Source organism: Neovison vison, chromosome 3, assembly GCF_020171115.1.
Source record: "Neovison vison isolate M4711 chromosome 3, ASM_NN_V1, whole genome shotgun sequence".
In the NCBI taxonomy this organism is placed as follows: domain Eukaryota; kingdom Metazoa; phylum Chordata; class Mammalia; order Carnivora; family Mustelidae; genus Neogale; species Neogale vison.
The window spans coordinates 136,473,062-136,494,038 of NC_058093.1; the positions used below are offsets into that span (position 1 = coordinate 136,473,062).

At 40.9% G+C, this 20,977-nt stretch overlaps 1 protein-coding gene and 1 pseudogene across 2 annotated transcripts in view; one reads left to right on the forward strand and one right to left on the reverse strand.

Annotated features, from left to right (window-relative positions):
- Positions 1-13,063, reverse strand: part of SERPINB11 (serpin family B member 11) — an 87,050-nt gene extending 73,987 nt beyond the window's left edge. The window contains exon 1 of one of the 2 annotated variants that reach the window (XM_044242844.1): positions 12,733-13,050. In XM_044242844.1, coding sequence (XP_044098779.1) covers positions 12,733-12,814 — 82 coding nt within the window. In that variant the 5' untranslated portion in view covers positions 12,815-13,050. Of the gene's footprint in view, positions 1-12,732 lie in introns of both variants that reach the window. The other variant, XM_044242848.1, reaches the window with a different exon arrangement.
- Positions 13,064-18,895: 5,832 nt separating this feature from the next.
- Positions 18,896-19,308, forward strand: LOC122901899 (annotated as a pseudogene).
- Positions 19,309-20,977: the final 1,669 nt, after the last annotated feature.

A 20,977-nucleotide genomic window follows, 5' to 3' on the forward strand; every position in this document is an offset into this window, starting at 1 on the left:
AAGAGGAGAATGAGATCATCATATCTGTATTTTTTTAAATATACTTCTGGCTCTTATAATAAATGAGAGGAAAGAACAGCACAGACACAGTGAGATTAATTAGTAAGCCATTAGAATGTCAGGAGGAGCGCTAAGAAAACAGATATGTAAGAATTATTTTGAAAGTAAAATGCACAGGATTCTAGCAACATGTCATATGGGACAGAAATGAGAGATGGAAGCCAAAAATGATGTCCGAGACTCTGGCCTTCCCAGTGGGTTGAATGGAAAAAGATTTTGTTTTGGAGAGAAGAAAATATTCTGGGTTTAGGTCTATATTTGCTGAATTTTAATTACTTTTGAGACATCCAAATGGATGCACTTGAACATAGAAGAGTCTGGAGCTCAGATGCCGCATATGATCTGAAGCTCTAAACATGTCATGCCTAATGTAAGCTTTACCATGTTTATTCAGGAACTCTAAAACATGGTTTAAAAAAAAAAAAAAAGGCACCTAGGAGAAGGAACGGAAATGTGAATTGGGGAGATGAAAGATGAGAGACTGTGGATTCTGAGAATAAACTAAGGGTTGTGGAGGGGAGGGAGGGGGAGATGGTTGAGTCTGGTGGTGCATATTATGGAGGGCACATATTGCATGGAGCAGTGGGTATGGTACATAAACAATGACTCCTGGAACATGAAAAAAATTAAATTAAATTAAAATGTTAAAATATTTTTTTCATGGAGTAAAAGCATTATCCATTTATATTTTTCCTTTTTTGTACTGTGATATTTACATATTACTCTGACTTTATTGATTATATATATAAAGCCCAATAAAAGAAAATGTTCACACACACATACACACACACACACACAAAACATTGCCTTTAGCTCAGGCCATGATCTCAGGGTCCTGGGATTAAGCCTCGTGTAAGACTCTGTTCAGAAGGATCCTGCTTCTCCCTCTCCCTCCCTGCTCCCCCTGCTTATGCTTTCTCTCCCTCTCTCTTTCAAATAAAATAAAATAAAATAAAATTTTTAAAATGTATCTCAAATGAAAATTATATGAAAATATAATCACCTCCAGGCAATTAACAAAGTGATGCTATCTGGGGTATCTGGGTGGCTCAGTCAGTTAATCATAAGCCTTCAGTTCAGGTCATGATCCCAGGGTCCTGGGTTGGAACCCCAGGGTTCTGGGATCAAGCCACACATCAGGCTCTCTGTTCAGCGGGAGCCTGTTTCTCCCTCTCCCTGCCACTCCCCCTGCTTGTATGTTCTTTCTCTCTATGTCAAAAAGTTTTTCTAAAAACTTTAAAAAAACAAAATGATGCTATCTAGAATGTTGTAGCCACATATAGTCATATTAAAAAAAAAAAAAAAAAGGCACCTAAGGGCAAGAACAGATCCCGGGGAGAGAGTATAAAGTGATAAGAAAGGAGGGCCTAGAACTGACTTCAAAGTGTGTCAATATACAAACATCAGGTATTGACAACTTTTAGTTTTTAGAACACAGCTTTGCTTAAGGAACTGTGTTCAGTCCAAATCCCTCTCAGTCAGTACTGAATCCCCACTGATTTCATAAAACCTGAACTTTAGAGGATCTGAGCAAGGTCTAAATCTTCTTCAGCAGGATTCAGCAGCCCAAGAACAGAGCAGAGGAAGTAAATATTTCCCCCTCTAAGTATGAGATTTGGTCAAGGCAACTCAAAGACTGGCGAGAGAGTAGGTAACATTATAAACCATGCGGTGAATAGGCTGGGCAGGGAAGGTAAGGTGGGAGGCAGTTGCTTTGATGAACAAGAGGCACTGGGGTACTTCATGAGGTTGAAGAAAAGAAAGAGAAGATAAGAAGTTAACTCCAGGACCAGGGACTGTGAAGTATATTTTAAAAGAAAATTTTAAGCAACAAATAAACTCAGAATGCCACCACGGGTGTGAACTAATTTCTAATGATACAATGAACTTTAAACTTGTATAATGTTTGGGGGGGTTGAAGAATTGATTGTTGGAATCCCTTTAGATTGCAACTTTCAACTACTTGTTATTTTAGCTGGTTTTTTTTTTTAATTAATATACTATTTGTTTCAGGGGCAACAGGTTTGTGATTCATCAGTTTTAAATAATACCCAGTGTTCATCACAACACATACCCTTCCCGATGCCCATCACACAACCACCCCATCCCCTCACCCTACCTCCCCTCCAGCAACCCTCAATTTGTTTCCTGAGATTAAGAATCTCTTATGGTTTGTCTCCCTCTCTGGTTTCATCTTGTTTTATTTTTTCCACTCTTCCCCTATGACCCTCTGTCTTATTTCTTAAATTCTGTATAACAGTGAGATTATATGATAATTATTTTTCTCTGACTGACTTATTTCGCTTAGCATAATACCCTCTAGTTCCATCCACATCATTGCCAATGGCAAGATTTCATTCTTGATGGCTGCATTATATTCCACTGTGTGTGTGTGTGAGAGAGAGACACACACACACACACACACCACATCTTCTTTATCCATTCATCTGTTGATAGATATCTAGGCTCTTTCCATAGTTTGGCTATTGTGATTTAAGTTGGGATTTTTAAAGGAATGTTATAAGAGCAAACAAGATGTGAAAAAAGCCCAAAGGCATGAGGGTCAGGTCAAGTAGAGGGCATGACTGATAACTAGTTAGGAGATCTGAAAAGCTTTGCCCATATTTTCAGGCAAGAGAACCAACTACCTCCATATTGTGGCCATATACAGAGAAATTGATAGACAACTCAAATCTTGTATCTTTATTAAGTAATACATTCTAACTCCTGAATAAAACAGAATATAATGAGTCTATACTGATATAAAATAAACAAATGATAAAATTAAAAGTTTTATAAGGAATGAATATTTATATGCTTTCAAGGATTCTCCCCCACAGAACACCACCTCACACCTCATACAGTGGCCAAAACTTTGATCTTCATTTTAAAAACTGGCCACATCAAGTGTTGGAGAGAATATGGAACAAAAAAAAACTCTATGAAACTCTCATCTTTTTTTTTTATTTTTTTTATTTTTTTTCAGATTTTATTTATTTATCTGAGAGAGATCACAAGTAGGCAGAGAGGCAGGCAGAGAGAGAGAGGAGGAAGCAGGCTCCCTGCTGAGCAGAGAGCCCGATGCGGGACTCGATCCCAGGACCCTGAGATCATGACCTGAGCCGAAGGCAGCGGCTTAACCCACTGAGCCACCCAGGCGCCCCTGAACTTTCATCTCAATACTGGTGGGGAATACAGAAAGGTACAACCACCTTGGAAATCAGTTTAGTAATTTTCTAATAAAACATAAACATTTACTTGACATGTGATCCAGCAACTCCACTCCCTGATACTTACCCCAAAGAACAGAAAATATGTGTCCACAGAAGGACTATATACAAATGTTCACAGCAGCCTTATTCAGAGGGACCAAAAACTGGAAATAACTCAAATTTGCATCAGCAGGTGAATGGATAAACAGACAGTGGGGCCATACTCGGTTGTACAGAGGAAGACACTACTGACCCCCACAGCAGCATTGGAGAACCCTCCCCACACCGCGCTGGGCCAAAGAAGCAGAACAGAAAGAACACATAATGTAAGTAATTCCACCTATATGCAGTTCAACCTGGGGTGACAAAAAGCTGATTAGTGGTTTCCTGGGGCTGAAGCTGGAGAGGATACTGACGGTGAACGAGTCTGGTGGAAATTTCTGGTGGAATGAATGCTTGCTTTACAACTTGATCAGCTGGTGGCTATCCAAGTGTTAATGTTTTCAAAGGCACTGATGTGTACACTTAGAGTGTATGCATTTTGCTTAATGTAAATTATGGCTCAAAAGAGTGGACAGAGGAGAAAAAGGAACAGAACTGCACAAAACATAGTGACTACTGCCTCTGGAAGTACTCGAGTGGAAAAAACTTAAGTATGTTTTTAAGAGCAACTTGGGCCAATTCTCAATTTATTCATATATTTTTAACCCTATTTAGTTACATGCCAGTATTCCTATCATATGGAGCAACAAGAATCATGAAACTACAAAATAAAAAGCAAAATTCTACCATGTGTGATCTACCAAGCTGCCTTTACTGATCAAGACATTAAAAGTTACCAAATTTTAATTTTAATTTGAGATTTGAAAGAGTCTAATGAGAAAATTCATTTCTAGACAATTTTCCATTACATAGCATTGGATAAAATATATTATTTTAAAATGTAAAGCTATTTTTGTGTCAGTTTTGCATACAATTTTCACAATAGTCAAAGATGAAAGCCACGCCTCACCAACTATTTCTGTTTATCAATGGAAGGATAGATACCTTCTTCCTTTATGAAACGCTATCATCCTTTTCTGGGGAAAACCCTCCAAGTACAATCCTATCGACTCTATCAGAACGGGGCATCTATCAGGATTACTTGTGCTGTATACCTGGGAGCTCACACAGGTGGCCAGCGACTATGTAACAAATTAATGGATGATTGAGTCATTTCCCTAAGTCACTTGGGAGCCCATCATTTGTTCTATAAGAACTCATTTGTATTTCTATTACAAAAGACATAATAAACATCAAAAAAATGTGTTATCTGTCTCACTGTGTGCAGCATAGTGTAGGCCATTCAACAAACAATTATTCTGTACCTACAATGTGTCATCCTGGATTACATGGTGGGTTCTCATATACAGGGTGACCCAAAAATAAATAAATAAATAAACCAAGAATCCTAAAAGCCAGAATAAGGGAACTGAATTCAGAACACAAGTGGGCCAGAACTTAAGGAAATGCCCCAATGTTAATGACCAAGGCAGAGTTGAAGGTCTGGAACAAGACTAGCAGTATGAATGCAACATATTCCATGGAAGTAGCTGAGATCAGTCAGAAAATAGCTGGTGGGCAATCAGAAAACTAGAAATCTGAAAAGCTTAAGGATCTCATAAAAAAGGCAAACTTCTAAGTTTAGGAAGATGTTTTATAAAAGACACAAGAGACCAGAATTCACTGAGGGTTCTACCCTCCCAAGTGGCTGTGTATGTGTGGTTCCCCAGAGGACAGGGCTGTCTCAGAGCACAGAAACCCAGGGATAGTCCCTGGTCTTCTAGAATCATAATATCTAAAACTATATTGTCTCTGCTCCTGATCATTGTCTACCCAAATAGGTAGAAACCAGAAACACACATAATCCAAAATATTGCCCAAGATGATTCATATTTCACGTGGAACTAATAATGCAATTGTTTTCTCCCTAAGAAGGACTCTTTCACCTCAAGTTTTTATCTAACAATAATTTTAAGAAAAACAATAGCTTCCACTTTAAGTGGTCAGACTAAAGTGAAACGAAAATAAATTGTACACGACAAATGAAGCTCTATCTGCATTTTCATCTCTCTGTGGTAATGTTTATGCCCACTGCAAGAGGAGCACATCAATGACCTTGAATGCACACTGAGACAGCTCAGAACACATTCTGCAGGGACAGGCTTTCCTGATGGCAGTGAGGTAAAATCCGCTTGGAGATGCAGAATGCATCACAAATATAGTATCATAAGCAAATATTTTTAAAATCCAGGGGATTCGTCAGTGTAAACTTACTGATCCAGAACTTTTGAAAACCCCTGATGTGCTTAATACACATACTGGTGCCCTGGAACACTCATTTCCGAATGCTGATGTAGAGATGTAAGACAAGGGAGAGAACTGCTGCTCTACATGAAATCCAAAAACCACTTCAGAGCTAATGAAACAGCAGCTTAGGTTCCGATATGGTGGCTAAGGACAAGGTGGCCATGCTTTGGTCTCCCAGCAAAGTTAGAGGATGCTGCTGTGGCTGCTACTGGTGCTGGTGGTTCTGGCGCTGGTGCGGGTACTGGTGATGTGATGGCAAAGAAAATGGCAGCTAACATCAGCTGGATACACGCCATGTTCTAGATCTTTAATACGCACGTATTCCATTTATCCTCACAATGGCTCAATAAAGTAGAAAGTCTTAAATTCATTTTTAAAATGAAGAAATTGGGGCACCTGGGTGGCTCAGTGGGTTAAGCCTCTGCCTTCAGCTCAGGTCATGATCTCAGGGTCCTGGGATCGAGTCCTGCATCAGGTTCTCTGCTCAGCAGGGAGCCTGTTCCTCCCCCTCTCTCTCTCCGTCTGCCTCTCTGCCTACTTGTGATCTCTCTCTGTCAAATAAATAAATAAAATCTTCAAAAAAATAAAAGAAAAGAAAGAAATTAAAGCCCAAAAAGATGAACTAACCTGCTTGAGGCCATATGCCTATTTCCAAAGCCCAGATTTATATTCAGTTGCCTGACCCTAAAGCTGGCACATAGAGTGACTCAGAAATGGACATAAACAAAATTTGTTTCTGTTGCTAAAATCCCTCTTCATGTCTGAATGATTTTCCAGTATAATTAGACAGAAGATAATTTCATAGGGAGTATGCACCCATATAATGTTAGAAGTGATATTAGAGATCATTTATATAATTCTGTTCACTAGCAATAAAAAACAAAGTTCCAAAGAAATAAGCTGCCTTCTCTGAGACCACAGTCAGGTCAGATGAGACGGAAACCAGCTTCCTGACTCCAAATTAGGGTTCATCACTTTGCTTTCTTCCTCCACTGGGTTGATCAATTTAATGTTACATATGTTGCCCACCCTTCTGTTATCCTGATCTGCCGTCCCCAGAAAGCACTGCCTGCATAAGCCAGAGGGTATCCATTAGCAGACCCACTTACCCCTGGCATCATCAACAAGCCCCGTGCTGAATGTACTGTAGCTCGCAACAAAGAGATTATGTGGCATTTAAACATTTCCACTTCTTTAGGACAGTTACAGTCTTCACTGATAAGTCGCCATTAGATGCTGTCTCCCTACTCCCACAAGAAGTCGGTGGATGGAACACTGGATGTAAGATGTGCAAGAACCAGGAACTGATCAGATTTTTGAGCACCTGCATTTCCAGACACTGGTCTATATGCTGAGCATGCAAACGTGACTACAGTTAGCAGTGGAGATTTGTATATACAGAAAAAAATCAATATATATACAATATATTGATATCAATATAATACAATATAGCTGGTAGTATAAAAGAGTTTCACCAAGTACTCTGGGAGGACTGGATTGGGTAGAATAGTTTGGGAGAAACAAGAAATGCTTCCTGGAAAAGAATTTCACATGACCCAAACCCAGAACTGTCTGATTTACTTATTTCAAAACCCAGGATATCACTATATTGATTTATAAAGGAAATCACACCATAAATTTTATCTAGCTATCCCTGAGAACTCCTTCCTGTTGCTTAAGTTCACAGATCAAGATGTAGATGAGATATTCATCTTGTCAATGAAAGAACAGAAAAAATTAAAATGGGATTTCCAACAGAAAAGTAAATCAGTATACAGTATATACCAGTATATCAGGATCTTACTCCCCCTTCTCCTGTGCAAATTATAAGGAAGGGAGGGAGGGATGTAGGGAGGGAAGGAGGGAGGGGAAGGAACACAAGAAAGAAGGAAGGAAGGAATAGAAACATCTGTAAATTCCTTTTTCAGTAGTTAGGGGCAGGTATAACTCACGGCCCCACAATTCCTGTAAAGGCTGCAGAGGAGGAAAGCAGTTAGGTCACAGGAAGCCCTGGAGGAAGTGAGGAGAACAACAAGAAGAGCAATGCCCAGGCTTAGCAGCAGCACACTCCCCCCAGGAAAGAGCCTCACTCTGAATATAGAGAACAGCATGCCTTCTCTGGAAAGCACGCAGGGTCAGCAGGAAACTTCCTGGGCCTGATGTGGCTCTGGAGCACGGAGGAGACGGGTATCTCAGGCAATGGCACACCTCCAGCTTCCACTGTGACAAAAGAAAGCCAGACAGAGTGCTGGTCCACTCTAGCAGGAAAATCTGGACAAGGAAGAAATTCCTGAACTCATCAGAGAACTGTAGTTGCAAGGGAATCACCCAGCCTGAAATCTAAGGAAAGACAAACACGTCCAAGAAGAGACAGACAGACACAGCGCTGACTTGCCTGGGGCACAACTCAGAGGAGGAGAAGCGATGCTCAGACAAGTACTAAAGGTCAAGTGTGAGCAGCACAAGGGCTCAAACCCTGGGAGCCAGAGACGAAAGGGGAGTTCATACTCGCTCGGTCTTCATGGCAAAGGTTCTCTGGGGCTTCCAGAGAAAGACAGGGCAGGGCATCCTCAGTGGTGGGGGTCTGCAGGAAGAACATGGCTGCCACAAGCAGAACAGGCAAAAAGCCACACCTGGTTCTTCTAGAACCAAAAGGCGCTAGCCACTGAGACAAGGCAGCAAACCCCATCACTCCAGTAGCAGCAGTGGACTCAAGGGAAAAGGGAAAAAACCCTCTTCTATGTGGGGACTATGAGAGGCCTCCGGTCTCTGGAGAGAAAAAAACCACCCTCCTCAACCCAGGCTTGCTGGCACCAAGCAAGCGGAAAGACCCTCTCTGAGGTCAAGATGCATAGGAACACTGGAAGCTGAGGATGGAGCAAAAACACGGAAAAAACTTTCCAGCAATCGCGCCTCCAAACTAAACACAAGACAACCCTACAGGAATTTAAGCCGTGACTGCACTGAAGACAATCATAGCAACTACATCGGGGCTCAGTTCAAATCTTGCCTAGAAAGACTCCGCATTTCACACTAAGGGCATAGCAGAAGAGGCATGCCTATTTCCAGACATAAATGCTATTTCCCTCAGTCTCTACTGTACTACACACAAAGTTTGGTATTTAATAAAAATTTATGAGACATGCACACCTACAAAACACTCACAAAGGAGAAAATAGCACACTGTTCAGAAACAACGCAATCAACAGAACCAGACTCAGACATAATGCAGATGCAGGAACAATCATAGAGGAATTTTACAAAAACTATGATTAATATGTTAAAGGATCTAGTATGATTTTAGTATAGCTTTAGAGCAGTATCATAATTTGCTTTAATATACATATTTATCAGAGAGGAACCAAGTACAAAATAAATCCCTGCTGCTAGAGAAAGACCTGACTCGTATTAAATAGAGCAGTATACTCTGCAATTATCCTACAGTCTCCAAAGATTGGCTACTTTCTATGCTCTGTAATTCTAATAAACGGGCTTGGTGGATACTATTTCCAAACATCTGGTAATACCAGTTCAAGATAATAAGCACAATAATAAGGAAAACAGTGTGATGAGTGCAAAGAAAAAGAGAATCGAAAGTATATTAATGACCACATTGTTCTACAGAAAATTTTAAGAGACAGTTGTGACAATCAGATTGTGGCTAATTGCTCTAATATAAAGTGAAAAAACACAAAGTCAATGCAACAACTCCAAGGACAAATACAAATTAAAAACAAGAGGCTTAATTCTTCCTGTTGACAGTAAGAGATTCCTCTCCTTTCCTTTTTCTCACATTTACTCTAAGAAAATTTGGAATTCCAAGTACTTTCTCCTCTTTGAAATGACTTTATATCCTTTTGAAAACTAATTAAGCCTCGTTAGCTTCATTGCTTGAGGAATGCCTTTTCTCGAGGAGCTGGGAAGCATCTCTGAAACGTACACTTCATGGGATCCAGCACCATCTCCCAGATTCTGTAGAAGGACAGGCACCTAAGTCAGAGGCCGGGTTTCAAAAACTACCTCCCATCTTAAAGATAGGACAAGTTTGGTTTTCCTCTGAGTAAAGCCAATTAGCTAACACAGATGGTCTCCCCAGTTCCCAAATGAATCTAGAATGAACTATGTGTGAAGTCCCCTTACATGAGGACTAGTGTTTCTTGTTTCGGAACCCGTCGTTATACCTTACATCTGCTTGGATACGTAACAGGATACGTTCTTCTGCCTTCGCAGTCTCTTAGCAAATTGCCTGTGATACGCATCACATCCTGGTTTAATGCTTATTCAGTAACAAAAGTGTCTTCTTTTTCTATTACCTCTGTCAAGAGAATTTCTGGGTTGGAAGAAGACTTTATTTTTAATTGTATTTCCCCAACACTTTCCACAATTATTAAGAGTAGGCTTCATTCCACCAGAACCCTGCCACAGGACAGTAAAAGAAATGTGTGTGATAACAGATGCTGGCAAGGATGCGGAGAAAGGGGAGCCCTCCTACACTGCTGGTGGGAATGCAAGCTGGTGCAACCACTCTGGAAAACAGCATGGAGGTTCCTCAAAGGGTTGAAAATAGAGCTACCCTACAACCCAGCAAAAGCACTACTGGGTATTTACCCTAAAGATATAAATGTAGTGATCCGAAGGGACACATAAACCCGAATGTTTATAGCAGCAATGTCCACAATAGCCAAACTATGGAAAGTGCCTGGATATCCGTCAACAGATGAATGGATAAAGAAGATGTGAGATATAAACACACACACACACACACACACACATACACAATGGAATACTATGCAGCCATCAAAAGAAATGAAATCTTGCCATTTGCAATGAAGTGGATGGAACTAGAGGGTATTATGCTTAGCAAAATAAATCAAGTGGAGAAAGACAACTATCATATGATCTCCCTGATATGAGGAAGTAGAGATGCAACGTGGGGGTTTGGGGGGTAGGAAAAGAATAAGTGAAACAAGATGGGATCAGGAGGGAGACAAATCATAAGAGACTCTTAATCTCACAAAACAAACTCAAGGTTGCCCCAGGGGGAAGCGGGTAGGGAGAGGGTGGTGGGGTTATGGACATTGGAAAAGGTATGTGCTATGGTGAGTGCTGTGAAGTGTGTAAACCTGGCGATTCACAGACCTGTACCTCTGGGACTAATAATACACTGTATGCTAATTTAAAAAATTAAAAATTTTTAAAAAAAGAAATGTGTGTGATAATTACAACTTCAAAGAAAGGAGGTTCTGTTTTACTCCTTTTTAAAAGATAATTGACTGCTTAAAGCAAAAAACAATAGCAATCTATTGCTGGGTTTATAAGAAACAGAAAAATAGGGGCACCTAGGTGGTACAGTCGGGTAAGCTTCCAACTGACTCTTGGGTTTCATCTCAAGTCCTGATCTCATGGTCCCGAGACTGAGTCCTGCCACAGGCTGCATGCCTTACAGGGAGTCTACTTAAGATTCTCTCTCGTCCTCTCCCTCTGTCCCTGTTGCTTATGTGCACACACTCTCTCTCTCTCTCTGAAATAAATCTTTTAAAAAAAGAAAAAAAGGATTTTTTTAAAAAAGGATTAAAAAGGGATTTTAAATTATAAGAAACCGAGAAATAAAATCTGTCCATACAATAGCAAAAGAGATGAGATGATAAAATGGAAGTACACTCTCTTGAAGCTGTCACATTAACAATTATGTATACGGCATTTCCTGAAGACAGTCAGTGAAGGCTTAAATATGCATAGAATAGACTCTAAAGCAACCACCGGTAAGCCAATATTGGAGATAAAGCGTAATACTAAATATTCTCAGTCAGTAAACGGAAACAACAAACAAGTAAAACAAGCAGAAAACAAATGGCAATATAGTAGATTTAAACCCAAATGCAATGATAGTTATAGCAAACACTAATGATCTAAATATTCTGTTTAAAGGACAGAAATTGTCAGACTATATAAAAGAGCAAGACCCAACGTAATAGAGCCCAGCTCCACTTCTGGTATTTGAGTGCTGACAGCATTCAAGGCCCAGGGCTCCCTCCCTCTGACCCCACAGCTGCTGTTAGCTGGTGAGAAAGCGCTTGAGCTCCCTCCCTTGGCACCCGCAAGAAGTGTAAACAAAGCAAGCCCTGATGTGCAGGGACTCTCATCCAGGGCCAACTCCTAAACACAAGAAAAGCCCTCCTGGTCCTGAAGCCTGGGACCATACCACCCTCTCCCCAGAAAGTCTCTTTATTGGAGTAATAAATCTTGGTGTGGGCCTGGTATTATCAGTCTCAATTTTTTTGGAGAAGGGTCCATTTTACCTCCATAAGATAATCACAACACCCCATTATATGATGTCTATTAGGGGAAAAAAAAAAACTTAAACTATAAGGACACATCTAGGATAAATGAAAGGATGGGGAAAAAAAATACCATGCCAGCATTAGTCACAGGAAAGTCCGAGTGGTTATATTATTAATATCAGACAAATTAAACCTCAGGACAGGACCGTTATCAGGGATGGGGAGGTACTGGCATATAATGGATATATAGATTACTGGAAGAACAGAGGACCTAGAAACAGACCCACACATGGATATGTCACACAGTTTCCAAGATAACTAATTATTGGGGTAAGGATAGCCTTTCCAAGAAATGATGCTGGAACAACTGAATGTCCACATTTAAAGAAAAAAAAAAAGTGCCTTAACCCTTATTTGACAGACTTAGTCAAAATAAATCACATGTCTAAATGTAAAAGCTAATACCATAAAAATTCTAGAAAAAAAACACAAGTAGTCTCAGCAAATTTGAAACAGGCAAAGATTTCTTCGGTAAAACCAAAGTGAGGAAGGGGGAGACACTAAGAAGCCCTTAAAGAAAAAGACGAAAAAGGAGTGAACTGGACTTCACCAAAACGTAACCCATCCCATTGTGGGGGCGCTGGTCTCTCCTCTCGCCCCGCCCCTCCGTGCCTGGCCAGGACAAGGTGGCAGCGGGCAGGGCAGCCAGGAGGCCCCATGCCCTGTCCCCACAGGAAGCCCGGAGGCGGCATCGCATCCTGCCCCACCTTCCCCACCCCGAGCTCGCGCAGAGGCAGGTGCAGCTGCGCGGGCCGCTTGCACTGGTGTACCTGGGCTTCCGGGACTGCACGTGCCAACTGTTCGGGTCCCGTGGCTCCATCCCAAAGTGGCCATCAGGTCGGAATGCTCCATCCCTCGGCAGCCACTCGCTGGCGCCCTGGCAACAGCACTGGCCAGCAGCTCTGGGGCCGAGGCTGAGGTGGTCCTGCGCCTCCTGGAGATCACAGTGAAGTTCACTCACTACCAGAGGTTCCTCCAACCCCAAATCCAGAGGATTCTTTCATGGGGTCATGGAGATTCTGTGGGGAAAAGGGTGGAAGGGGACAAGTCACCACATCCCAGCGCAGCGGGGACATAAGAGAAAACTCCACGAGGCCCTGACCCGTGGCTCTCGCGCTGCTCCCAGCTCTCGCGTGAACATACCTTGGGATGCTCGGGACCGGATGCGGGGCATGGAAGCCTGGAGGTAGGGGGCCGCGCCTGCGCACTGTGAGGGAGGAAGAGCTTGAGGCATTCTCCAAGGGTAGTGACCCCGGCTTGGGCCTGGGCCGGGACCACATGGACGTGGCCGTCCTGTTGGTCATCTGTGATGAGGTGGAACTCAGGTAAGTGTGGAAGGCTGACCGAGCCCCAGAGGGTCTCTGCCGGGGGCGGGGTGGGGCGAGGGCACTGGTGCTGGCCCCAGGCGCCTCTAGCCCAGCCCCTGCTGTCTTCTTATGATTGCAGACCAGTCCCACCAAACGGCCCCCTCCCCCTATCCCTTGCACTGTGCGGTCTGGGTCAGTCACCTGTGGCCATCGAGTCCTGTTGTACCATGTGTCCCCTGTGGTCTGACACCACCATTCTGTCCAGGTGTGTGGCCAGGGGTGGGCGTCCCTCTGGCCTGTGCCTCATGAGCTGTGTGCCTCAGTGTCACGTTCTGTGTCACACGACCCTATGCCCTGCTTCTTGGGGTACCCGTGTGGCTTGGGTCTATGACCCAGTCCCAGCCCCATGCCTTCCACTCTGGGCAGCAGAGGCACCTGCCACAGCCTGTTACAGCTACCTCCAGGCCTCTGCCTAGCCTCAGGGCATCCCAGGGGTTTGGTGCCCTAGCCCCCTCATCCCGCCATGAGCCTCAGCTGACCCTCAGACCCTCCCTCCTCTAGCAGAGGATGGCACCCACCACTCTCAGGACCATCTCCCTAAGACAGAATGAACTGGATCCTGGGGGAAGGGGGACAGCGAAGAAAGAAAAGCATTCTGTATATTTGACATGGAATTTTTATTCAGAATATATTAAAAGCAATTAGAAATCCATAACTGTAAAACAATATAATAAAAATGAGCAAAAGTTTGGACAGACACTGCAAAAGCAGATATCCGCATGGCCAATATGCACATGAAAACATGCCTGTCATCATTAGTCATAAGGGAAATGCATAAATTAAAACCACAATGAGATAATACCAACACACCTCTAGAACGTCTGTAATGAAGACTGACCACACCGACCCTTGGTGAGGATGCAGAACAACCAAAATGCTCATATGTTGCTGGCGGGAGTGAAACATGAAGGACATTTTGGCAGTTTCTTAGGAACTTAAATATACACTTCTCATATGGCCCAGCAATTTCACTCCTACATGTCTAAATGAAAAGAACTGAAAACATATGTCTGTATAAAGATTTACACACACAAATTTGCTTAGTAGCATTATGCATATGGCCGAACACTGGAAGCAACACAAAAGCTCATCATTGGGTAAATGGATAAACAAAATGTGGTTTATCCATCAAATGGAATACTCTCTGTCCATAAAAGGCAACAAACTACCAGTATCTCAGCAACATTGATGAATCTCAAAAACACAGTGCTGAACCAAAGAAGCTAGGCACAAAAGAGGACATACTATATGAGTCCATTTGAATGAAACTCTAGAAAGGACAAATCTAACCTGAAGTGATTGAAGGCAGGTCAGCAGCTGCCTGGGCTGGGAGTGTACGGGAGTGGTTGTCTGGGAAGAACAAGAGAACCTCTGGGGATGATGGAAATATTCTGCATCTTGGTTGTGGTGGTGTTTTTGGAGATATATACACTTACAAAAACTCATGTTTTGTGCTTAAAATAGGTGAATTTTATTTTATATTAATTATATCTCATTAAAGTCAATTAACTATTAATTTTGTTAAGTCTCTTCTGAATCCTCCTTACAGAAAAATCGCAAATAACATATATAGATACTCTCCCCTCCATAAGATGAAGCTTAAATCCCACCACCACGTCCAGGAGGATAAGTGGAAGTTAGTGACTTATTTTCAAAGAGTATAGAATGTGAAAAGGGAAAATAACAACTTTATAGTGTAGAAACCTGACAAATTATACCTTAACCAGGTGATCAAGGTTAACATTCCCAGTGATAGCACGTACATTGTCAGGTTCCCCCTCATATGCTGTGAAGAGAAGGCATGTCACCTTTGTGATAGTCTTTCAAAAATCCTTGAACCCTAGTCTAATCTAATTATGCAAGCCCCAAGTACAAGATACCTGTTAAAACTGTACCCCTCAAAACTGCCAAGGTCATGAAAAACGAGGAAATAATGAGAAACTGTCACAGATCAAAGGACACTAAGGAGATTATGACAAATAAATGCATTATTATATCCTGTGCTGGATTCTGGAACAGCTAATGGATTAATGAAAAAATTAATGGTAAAATCCAGGTAAATCCTGGAGTTCAGCTAATAGTAATTATGTTAGTTTTCGGTTACTTCATAATCAATTCCAAAACTATATCCCCTCACAGATCTCTGGATCAGAAATCCTGGCACAGTGGGACTAAATCCTACCCTCAGAGGCTTACAAAACTGAAATCAGGGTATCAGCCAGGTTGTGCTCCTTTCTAGAGGCTCTGAGGAAGAATACATTTCTCTTGGGTTGTTGACTGAATTTATCTGTTGCACTTATAGGACTGAGCTTCCCATTTATGTACTGGCTGTGAGCTAGGGGTCATTCTAAGGTCCTAAAGGCTCTCAGTGTCTTGCCGCACGGGACTCTCCATGTTCCAGGTTAGCAAGAGAATTTCGTTCCTGTCAGATCCCTCAGATTTTGCCTCTGACATTCCTGTCTCTGAGCTCTAGACCAAGATTTTAAGGGTTTGTATGATTAGACTAGGCCCACCCTGATAATTTCCTTTTCCTGAAGTCAACTGGTATTTATTCTTTTTGTATGAATTTTACAGATGGGGACATTGCAATAGAGATTACATGACTTGCTGAAAGTCACACAGTTAATAATATATGGTGGAGCTGGGAATCAAATTCAGGTGATCTGTCTCCTGAGTCCTCATTGGTCAGCACCGTCCTGGGGCACCTGGGTGGCACAGTCAGTTAAGCATCTAACTCTTGGTTTTGGCTCGGGTTGGGTGGTAATCTCGGGTTGTGATCTCGGGTCGTGAGATCAAGCCGGGTGTCAGGCTCCCCACTGAGCATGGAGTCTCCTGAAGTTTCTCTACCAATCCCTCTGCCCCTCCCTGCCCCATGCTGTCTCTCTCAAATAAATAAATAAATCTTTAAGGATAAAAAAGAAGCATCTTCCCATTTGATCTCCCATATTCCATGCATCCACAACATCAACCCAGTCCTTCAGCCATCCTGCTATTCCCTCAGAAACAGCTTCCAAAGAAAGTAACATAGGCATTCGTTTACATTTGACCCAAATACTTCTGAAACGTGATCCAGCACCATGGAAGCCAAAAGGATGTTGTCCTAAACTGCCTTTGCATAAGAGAATGTTTGAAACTCTAGTCATCTTAGGTGTCTTTTTCCCTGTGCTCAGAGCCCAGAGCTCATTCTGATAAGTTTGTGTTTATCTTTAAACACATTCTTATACTCAGAGTTTGATCAACTGCGATTATATTTCCAATGGAATCCTACCAACTTACCTATTTTGAAGCAGATGTGAAATATCCAATTCATTCTGAGAACAAGAAACAAAGGATTCACTTGAAAAAATTTCTTAAGTGGAACTTTTTTTTTTTTAAAGATTTAACAGATTTTAGGGTTATGGACATTGGGGAGGGTATGTGCTTTTGGGTAAATTGGAAGGGGAGGTGAACCATGAGAGACTATGGACTCTGAAAAACAATCTGAGGGGTTTGAAGTGGCGGGGGGGTGGGAGGTTGGGGTGCCAGGTGGTGGGTATTATAGAGGGCACAGCTTGCATGGAGCACTGGGTGTGGTGAAAAAATAATCAATACTGTTTTTCTGAAAATAAATAAATTGGAAAAAAAAAGATATAACAGATTTTTCTCTTCTTATTTTCCATGTAATAATAGATGGTTTTCTATCTAGGCAAGAATATCAGCCAAAATTTCTATTCTCTAACAATATGTCAGCTGTGCTATTGGCACTCCCACTATCTGCAGCAGGAGAAAATATTTTTAATCAAACTCCCCAAAACAACTAGGACTTCAGGCATCCCCCAAAACATTGGTCCCAACTTCCCTGATATTTTTCAAATTTTTGTGTGAAAAGGTCATAGATTCCTCAGGATTCTTCAGGTACCCAGTAACAAAACTCAGCTTTTTTTTTTCTTTTTTGGTGGAACTGTGAAAACAGAGTGGATCAAGTTATCTCCCCATAGATACATGATAGGTAGGTAGGTAGATGATACGTATCTTTTTTCAGATTACTTGTTTTCAGTATTGCTCTCATCCTCTCCTACTATATAAAGGAGAGCTTCCTACATCAGGAGAAGACTAGCATTTGACTTGGGCTAATATCTAGATTATCCTGTTCCAGCAAGTCACCCATAAGAGAACTTCTCTCCCCCATCTTTATATGAAGTCCCAGGCCACCTTCCCACCCCTAACACAGACACTGTAGCTAAAAGGTGAGTTACCATTATTGGCTAAGCCTGGACCATGTTATCTTTCAAGGGCCTTTAGTACCGTGGTTACTTGGTACTAATGGTTATCAACCTTACCCAGATTGGCATCAGAGAGGGCTTAATCAGCAGCTCCTCTGCTTTTGCCAAACAGGATGTTGCTCAACTGTGTCACTTGGCTTTTCTTTCTCCCCAAGGTCGGCTGCTTGTAGACATGCCCAGGTCCATTGAGGACACTTGTAAAACCAAAAATCTTGAACACTTGGTCAAGGATGTGTGGAGTAGAAGAGGCCCCAGAACTGTAGCTGGTGGGCAAGCACCAATCAAGACCCTGAGCCACAACTATCATTAGTGATACCTCTGTCATATCTGTTTCCCTATCAGCACACCCGTACTTGCAATTCGAGCCACTGTACTTCCTAAGGCTTTATTAAGTCATAACTTGGATGAAGCACCTCCTTTTTTTCTGCCTTGCCTTTTTTTTTTTTTTTTAAGATTTTTCATTTATCTATTTGACAGGCAGAGATCACAAATAGGCGGAGAAACAGGCAGAGAGAGGAAGGGAAGCAGGCTCCCTGCTGAGCAGAGAGCCTGATGCAGGGCTCGACCCTGCGATCAGACCTGAGCCCCAGGCAGAGGCCCTAACCCACTGAGCCACCCAGGCGCCCCCTGCCTTGCCTTTTTAAATATACTTTGGTTCATTTAGTGGCCATCAAGTGGTGGTTGGAAGGAGCAGAGCTGGTTTAACCTTCTCATCCTAAGCCTTAGGAATCTGGTATCTGGTCCCAAATGCTCAGAGATTTTATAAATATGGATTTCTCAGTTCTTCAACTGATACAGTTCTTCTGCATTAGAAAAAGGATCACTCAACAAAATGCCTATTAACACTCCACCTCCTTTTAAATTCCTTCAAACATCTTATATTCATGCTTCTTTTTATTCTTTATGTTTAGTAAAAATTATATATATTTAGGGTATACTACATAATTTGATATACAAATTAAGAAAATAATTCCATTCACTATAGCATCAAAAATTATCTAAATAAATTCTGTGAAAAAGGTGTGTACACTTGAGTGTATCAAATATTGCTGAAAAGAGAAATTACTAAATAAATGGAGAGACATTTCATGTTCATGGAGTGGGAAACTCAATATTGAGCAAATTAGTCTGTACGTTTAATGCTATTCCTTCAAAATCCCAATAGCTTTTTAAATAATTTGACAAGCTGATTCAAATTTTATATGAAAATGCAGAAGACCTAGTATAATCAAAACAATTTTGAAGAGAACAAAGTAATTACTCTCTCTGATTTCAAAATATATTAAAAACTGGTCGGCGCTGTCATGGCAGATTTGCTGAAGAAGACCACCGGCCTTGTGGGGTTGGCTATATGTGAGAGTCCACACGAGAGGCTAAGAATATTATACACAAAGATTCTTGATGTTCTTGAGCAAATTCCAAAAAAGACAGCATATAGAAAGTACACAGAATTACAAACGAGAAGCTGAGTATGGTTAAAGTAGAACCAGACATTAAGAAATTAGAAGACTAGCTTCAGTGCGGCCAACTAGAAGAGGTTATTCTTCAGGCTGAAAATGAACTAAGTCTGGCAAGAAAAATGTTACAGTGGAAATCATGGGAGCCTTTAGTGGAATAGCCTCCTGCCAACCAATGGAAATGGCCAATATAATCATCATTAAATGATTAGTGTGTTGATGGGAAATGGATGTAATTAAATGTTCTGTTATATTAAAAATGTTTCTATATTATTGACATCTTATAATCAAGAAAACTAAATATATATATATATTTATATATATTAAAAATTGCAGTAATCAAGACATGGTGGTATTGTCATACCAGTAGGCATATAGTTCATTAGAAGAAAATTGAGACCCCAGACCTAAAACCTTCTATTTATGGTTAACTGATTTTCATGAAGGTATTGAGACAATTCAGTACAGAAAGAATTGTCTTTTTAATTAAGGATACCATGATAATTACATATCTATAGTCAAAAAAATCATAACTTAGACCCTTACCTCAACACACACACACACACACACACACACACACACGACCATGGATTTAAATGGAAGAGTGAAAGCTGTGAAACTTCTAGAACAAAACAGGTGGAAATCTTTGTAAACTTGGATTAGGGAAAGAGTTCTTAAATATACCAAAAGCATTATCCTTCAAAGATAATATTGATATATTAGACTCTACTTGCATTTCAAAAGACACCATTAAACTATGAGATGCTATTTTACAATCAATAGGATAGCTAAAATTTTAGAAACAGGCTATACCAAGTATTGGCAAGGATAAGTAGAAATTGTTACCCTTATACACTGCTATGGGATTGTAAAATGGTTGCAGCTACTCTGGAAAACAATTTGGATGGTCCTCAAAATGACAAACGTAAAGATACCTTATGACCCAGCAATCCCATTCCTTGTTATATACCTAAGAGAAATGGAAATATATGTCCACACAAAACTCGTATACAAAATGTTCATAGCAGCATTATTCATAATACCCAAAAAGTAGAAATGATATAAATGTTGATCAGTTGATGAGTGAATCATCCATTCATTCAACTGATTTATTTCAAAATCTGAAATATCCATGTTATAGAATATTGCTCAGCCATAAAAAGAGTGAAGTATTTATTCATGCTCTAACTTGAATGATCCTTGAAAACATTATACCAAGTGAAAGAAGCCAGGTACAAAAAACTACATATTTTATTATTCCATTTATATGAAATGTCACAGAAAATTGTATAAAGACAGAAAACAAATCAGTAGTTGCCTGGAACTGGGGGTAGGAATAGGCATAAGAAAACTTTTTAGGATGATGTAAGTGTTCCAAAACTGAATGGTGGTGATAGATACACAACTGTAGAAATTTAAGACAAATCACTAATTTATGAATTTACAATTTATGGTAGGTAAATTATAGGTCACTAGAACTGTTAAAAAACAAGTCAGTAATGGGATCTTGTTAAAAACTGAAAAAATAAAAGTAAACGGACCCACAATAAAGAGCATTGGCAATAGACAGAGAGTGTCTCAAACAGCATCATCAAGAAAATACTCTTGGGTGGTGCCCAAAGCCCCTTGCAAAATAACCAGAAATATGTAAGTGGGCAAAAAGGAAAGAAACCACTCTTCTAACAGTCGTTCCAGATATTTACTATCACTTTAAAAGGAATCAGGTGGTGGGTATTAGAGAGGGCACGGATTTCATGGAGCACTGGGTGTGGTGCAAAAACAATGAATACTGTTATGCTGAAAAGAAATATTTAAAAAAAAGTGACAGGTAAGATATTGTAAGATCACTTACAATATTTATCTTCTCAAAATCACATTTGTTTCACAATATCAAAATGCTTCCACAACTGACAACAGATAAATTACTCT